The sequence below is a fragment of the Miscanthus floridulus genome, chromosome 6 (assembly GCF_019320115.1).
Source record: "Miscanthus floridulus cultivar M001 chromosome 6, ASM1932011v1, whole genome shotgun sequence".
In the NCBI taxonomy this organism is placed as follows: Eukaryota; Viridiplantae; Streptophyta; class Magnoliopsida; order Poales; family Poaceae; genus Miscanthus; species Miscanthus floridulus.
In genome coordinates, this window is record NC_089585.1 from 83,209,704 (window position 1) to 83,216,092 (window position 6,389).

General features: G+C 53.3%; 1 protein-coding gene across 1 annotated transcript; it reads left to right on the plus strand.

Annotated features, from left to right (window-relative positions):
• Window positions 1-373: 373 nt before the first annotated feature.
• Window positions 374-2,083, plus strand: LOC136458497 (adenylate-forming reductase 06235-like). The gene has a single exon (XM_066458438.1). It carries the CDS (start codon window positions 374-376, stop codon window positions 2,081-2,083), a length of 1,710 nt encoding a protein of 569 aa, XP_066314535.1.
• Window positions 2,084-6,389: the final 4,306 nt, after the last annotated feature.

Below are 6,389 nucleotides of genomic sequence, written 5' to 3' on the forward strand. Positions count from 1 at the left end.
CATCACTCGAAACTTTTATCATATGTCCCTTTATCAATACTATGTCACATCAAATTATTTAATGCTCATAAAATTCTTATGAAATCCACACTAAGATTGGCCTAATAAAAATACAGAATTTGAGGAACTCACCCAATTAAATATTTTCTCTAATGCCAAATTGCCAATATGAGCCGTGCATTATTCCTCCGTATTGACGGCTTCAGAGCTCAAGCAATTAATGTGTATCAAACAGTCAGAGCCATGCAAAGCTGGCTGCCTATAAATACGCATACATGATAATCCAGCACCCAGCACGTCGAAGAAGCCAGAAACCTTGCTAGATCACTTGCCCTATAGCTCTCTCCAAGACTAGCTTGTGTCGTGTGGCGCCATGGATTGGCAAGACCAAGCCAAGCCCAAGTTCTCGAGCTGTCGTGGCGTCTCTTTCGAGCTCAAGGCGTCGCCGGGCAGCCCGTTCGCCCTCCAAGCCGTCGATCATTATCCGCCCCAGCCGCCGCCGGACGCCCCGACGAGCGCCGGACGGTGGGTCTGGCTGCCGCAGTCGTTCAGCCGTGCCTCCTCCAGGATCTTTCCTTCCGCCTTTGGCAGGTCGACGAGCCGCGTGAGCAGCCACTTCTGCGACCTCGATCTCGATGACGAGGACGCGGACGACGAGCCCGTCGTCAACGGTGCCGACGTGGAGATGGCCATCGCCGCATCAGCTGTGGCTGTCGATGACGTGCAACCGAGAAATAAGAAGGCGAACGCTCCGGCGCCGGCGAAGCCGGCGGCATCGTCCGCGCGCTCGAGGCTGGGTGTCATACTGCTCGACCAGGGCTTGTTCACCGTGTACAAGCGCCTCTTCGTCCTGTGCGTCGCGCTGAACGCGGTGGGCCTCGTGCTCGCCGCGACGGGACACTTTCCTTACGCCAGGGCGCATGCCGCCGTCTTCGCCATGGGCAACATACTGGCGCTGACGCTGTGCCGCTCCGAGGCGGTGCTCCGGGTCGTGTTCTGGCTAGCCGTCGCGCTCTTCGGCCGGCCGTGGGTGCCAGTCGTCGTCAAGACCGGAGTGACCGCGATCCTGCAGTCTCTAGGCGGCGTGCACAGTGGCTGCGGCGTGTCGTCGCTGGCGTGGCTGGTGTACGCGCTAGTGCAGGCGCTCCAGCACCGCGACTTGACGCCACGAGAGGTCGTCGGGGTCGCGTCGGCCATACTCGGCCTGCTCGCGCTCTCGTGCATGGCCGCGTTCCCGCTGGTGCGCCACCTGCACCACAACGTGTTCGAGCGCACTCACCGGTTCGCCGGCTGGACTGCGCTCGCGCTGCTGTGGGTCTTCGTCATGCTCTCCGCCGGCTACGACCCGGCAACCGCCTCCTACCACCGGCTCACCGGCTCCGTCCTCGTGAAGCGGCAGGAGCTCTGGCTCACTGCCGCCATCACCTTCTTCACCTTCCTGCCATGGCTCACCGTGCGGCGCGTGCCGGTCACGATCACCGCGCGGTCCAGCCACGCTTCCGTGATAACCTTCCAGGGCGGCGTCAAAGGCGGGCTGCTCGGCCGCATCAGCCGCTCTCCGCTCTCCGAGTGGCACGCCTTCGGCATCATCTCCGACAACGGGGACACGCACGCGATGCTCGCCGGCGCGGTGGGCGACTTCACCCGGGCTCTCATATCGGACCCTCCGACACGCCTCTGGGTGCGCGGGGTCCACTTCGCCGGGCTGCCCTACCTCCTCAACATGTACCGGCGGGCGACCATGGTCGCGACGGGCTCCGGGATATGCGTGTTCATGTCCTTCCTCATGCAGCCCGGACCGGCCGAGCTGTCGCTGGTGTGGGTGGCCAAGGGCATCGACGCCAACTATGGCGAGGAGATGAAGTCGGCGGCGTACAGCAGCGAGAGGCTCCGCGGGCGGGTGATCGTACACGACACGGCGTTGATGGGGCGGCCCAACGTGGCGGCGCTGGCCGTGGACGCGGCGCGGCGTTGGGGCTCGGAGGTGGTGGTGGTGACCAGCAACCCCGAAGGGAGCAGGGACGTCGTCGCGGGGTGTACCAAGGCCGGTATCCCAGCATTCGGGCCTATCTGGGATTCTTGATCCTACAAAGGAATCTCGAACACAGGAATTTCTCGTTTGGCTCGATCTCGCACAAACACTGAAACAAAAACTCTATGACGGCGCTCAATCTGTAATTTAATATAAGCAGTTTGAAGATAAAATCACTTTATTCTCATACTATACCTCTTTAATGTCGTATAGATGCTATTACTTTCTTTATAAATTAAAATTAGAAAGGCTTGACTTACAACTACTGAAAATCTATTATGTTTCAGGACCGAGAGAGTACATATCTAGTCCAACGTTTAGTCACGATACACTATGTGTAATTGTGGTCATATTGTACTAACACTATTAAATTAAATATATAGTCCAAGTGCAGTATGGTATAGGTTGTATGAATATGTGTAACTAATTTTAGAACTAACTAGCAAATATGGCTTTACGTTGCAACGCGGCCTATAATTTACTGCACGGTGTCGTACGATAATGAGATAGCTATTTCTCTTGAATAATTGGACTTGACTTGACCTTAAATGAAACAAATTCCAAGGCCTATAATAAACACTAGTGCAATAAAGAACTAATCTTGTATGGTAAATTGACATGAGATTAATTCAACTTAAATAGGTAGCTATTGTGTGCACATGTTACGAGAGTTTGAGAAAAATAGAAGGCGAGTGACACACCCGCACGAGCAGTGCTCAGCGAATGGGTTTTGACGGTTAGAACATGACATAAGTGATGTAGCGCTAACGAAGATTTTGTAGCTCCAAACTCAAAACAAGAAGGTCAAAAGTGAGGGACCTTGGACCGAGAGAGAAAATAAGTGAGGCCGGAATGGACATACGGGCAAAGAGTAAGAGATGGAAGAAAAAAATACGTTCTTTTATATTATAGGTATATTAGCGTTTATATTTCGATTCCACCTATTTGAGACACCTCCATTCTCTATTTTTATTGCCGTTTCTATGAGCCAATTAGGAAAAACATTTCTTGAAAACTATATTCATGATGACTCTCGTGCATATATATCATAAATGGTTGCCATACGCACGTCTAGATAATCCAACAACATATCTAGAAAAACACCACACAGGCTTCACTCAGCTCTAACGCGCAGTTACCAATCCTAACATTCGACTCCCACATGCAACTGAAGCCATAGTTCTAGTTGTGTGCTGGAGCCGAGGGCTAGGATTAGGAAGCCATGCGCCGGAGCCGAGCGAAGCCTACACCGTGCTTTTCTAGGCAACACGTCGTTGGATCGTCTAACCTATGCGTGGCAACCATCCACGATGTATATGTGCAGAAGTTTTAATTAGATATATTTTATCATGCGAAGACAACGAGTAACAACACGGAGTACTATCTCAGTTCCTAAAACGATACAACTATGGTATGCGTGTCATTTTTAAGGGCTTCACGTTTGATCAAGTTTGTAGTAGATGGTATTCACATTTCTGGCTTCAAATCAATTTATTATAAAAATATATTTCGTAATTAATTTAATGATATTTATTTGATATTATAAATATTTGTACTTTTTTCTCTATAATTAGTCAAACTTGGTGTCGGTGTTTCGAGTAAACACCAACGAGTAAATTTGTGTTATTACACGTCTGGGGTGGATGGTGTGCTAAAAAGACACAAGGTTTATACTGGTTCGGGCAGAATGTCCCTACATCCAGTTCGTGGCTACTGCTCGTGTTATTTGCACTGAAAAGTTCATAGTATGGGTTACAAAAGGACGAGAGAGGGAAAGATTCCAAGTCTCTTATGGAAAAGGTCGAATGATTGCTGAGAGCTTGGTCGCTGCTCAACTATGTGTAATGTGATGCATGGTGTGTTCAATCGATCGGTCCCCTTAGTGGGATGTCCTGCCTTCTCTTTTATAGACCAAGGGGAAACAGGGATTACAGATGGGAGAAAGAGAAAAAATCAGAGGCAAAGGAGGTCCTACCGAGATGCCGGGTCTTCCTTTTCCTCTGAACGAGCCCCGCTGACATGATAGACGGTGCTAGAGATAGCTCCATGCTAGGTGCATGTCCGTTGATCCTAATAGGGCCGCGTTGGGCGTCTATCCGCTGATGATGCCATGTTCTGGCTTTGTCAGCAAGTGGTCACGTCCCATCCCGCTCCGGCGGTCGACGCGACGGACCAGGGTGCTGATCTGTGACCCTACGGGGAGCAGGCGGCGCAATGACTGCACGTCCGTTACTGTAGATGATGCGAGTTTCCTCCTGGATCGTAGTGGTTGTCGTATGCTTCCGTCATGATCCGCGCCCGAGGGCAAATAACGGCGCCCACAACACTGTAAGACAAATGTCGGGGCCTACAACATTATTTGGGCTTTGACATGCCTGGAAGGGCTTAAAGCACCCGTCTTGTCATATCCTGATGGTACCTTCCTGTAGACGTGCAGGGTATGGTCCTCAGTATTACGGTTGACTTGAGTGCCCTACCTTATCTATGGGCGTAGTTATGAAGGAGCAGTGCGCAGACGTCGGGTGAGGCAGACCCAGCCTCTGGACGTTGGGCGAGGCGGAGCCAGCCCCCGAACATTGGGCAAGGCGAAGCCTACCCCCGAACGTCGAGCGAGGCAAAATCTGCCCTCAGACATCGGGCGCGGCGGAGCCAGCCCTCAGGGGTCGGGCGAGGCGGAGTCCGCCCTCAGACGTCAGACGAGGTGGAGCCATCCTCCGGACGTTGGGCGAGACGGAGCCTACCCCCGAAAGTCGGGCGAGGCGGGGCTAGCCCCCAAACGTTGGGTGAGGAGGAGCTAGCCCTGGACATCGAGCGAGGTGGGGCCAATCCCCAGACATCGGGCAAGGCGGAACCAGCCCCCGGACGTCGAGAGAGGCGGAGCCAGCCCTCATAGGTTGGGTGAGACGGAGTCTGCCCTTAGCCGTCTGGTGAGGTAGAGCCAGTCCTTGGGAGTCATCTTGAGGCGGGGCCCATGGTCTCGGTGGACGGACGAGGAGTGACCCGGCAAGCGGTTTAGTCGCGCCCTTGATCGCACGGATGAATCAATATTGACGGTCATTAGCTCCTCCTCTTCGGGTACCCTAATATTAGTCCTCGATATTAGCCTCTGAGCCCTCGGGCGATTTGAGTAGAATTGCCTGGGGGATTTTTTGACTTGCCAGCGGGTGCGCACGAGCGCACCTGGTGGGTGTAGCCCCTGAGTCTGCGGAGTAGTAGGATACTCCTTCGGAGGGTTTTCTGAAAGAGAGGATTCTGAGAGCCCTGGCCCTATATTGTTGCCCACGGTGTGCCTTAAAGATGGTGATTTTTTCTTTGTTGAGGTCGGTCCCTTCGTGGGTATGGTCGTGAGATTTGGTGGTTGTTTTAGCTGAATAGCTCAGTTGGGATCCTGGTATCTTGTTCACAGGGATCCGGCCAGGGTTAGCCTGGCTGAGACTCGATCATGAGCCGAGACTCCCATGAAGCTCGTGCGCTTGAGTTTTGGCCGCTCATGGGCCCATCCTTTGTCGTAAGGGTGCCTTAGGATGGCCATCGAAATCGTTGATGGGCCAGCCCTCAAACTCCTGGGCCTAGGCAGGCCGGAGGAACACTTTTTGACCCATATCCCTTTTGCTGGTAAAGAGTCCTGGTCTGCCTAGGGAGGCAAAACGTCCAGCGCGCCTTCGGATGGAGAGGATAGAGATTGCGGGCGCATATCTCGTGACGTGACATGACGTGGTGGCGGATCATGGTAGGCATGGAGATCCAGGCGGACGGTTGCCTTCCTCGCATCCGTCGCCCCTATAAAACCAAAGGGTTCGCCCCTAGGGTTTTGTACTTTGCCTCCTTACCTTTGCATCTACAACCTCCACCGCCAATCGCCTAAGCCTCCCGCATTCGCGTCTTAGCCATTGTCGAATTCACATCCACCCACTCCAATCCTCTAATGGAGTCATGGTACCACTTTGATATCACCCTCCAGTGCCTGGAGGGCCTCATTCGCCACGGTCTTCTTTGCACATGGACCACCACCAAGGAGTGGCGGCTATCGGCGATGAGGACGCGCTGTCGCCGCCCGATGGCTACATCGTGTCCTTTGCTCACTTCCATGAGCGAGGATTCTCCACCCCTGCCCACAAGTTCCTTAGGGGATTGCTGCACTACTACAAGGTAGAGGTGCAGCACCTTAATCCCAATGGAATCCAGCACATTGCAGCGTTCATCACCCTGTGTGAGGGATTCCTGGGGATTAGTCGCCACTTCGACCTATGGCGGTACTTCTTCGTCGTCACCCTCCTGAAGAAGCGAGAGAAGAAGCAAGAGCTAAATGTGCTGATGGGATGCACCGACATTCAAGTCCGCAACAACTAGGTCAGCG

What these genes read in the sequence shown, in the direction of transcription:
- LOC136458497 (XM_066458438.1), top strand. Translation starts at nt 374, where the DNA reads ATGGATTGGCAAGACCAAGCCAAGCCCAAGTTCTCGAGCTGTCGTGGC.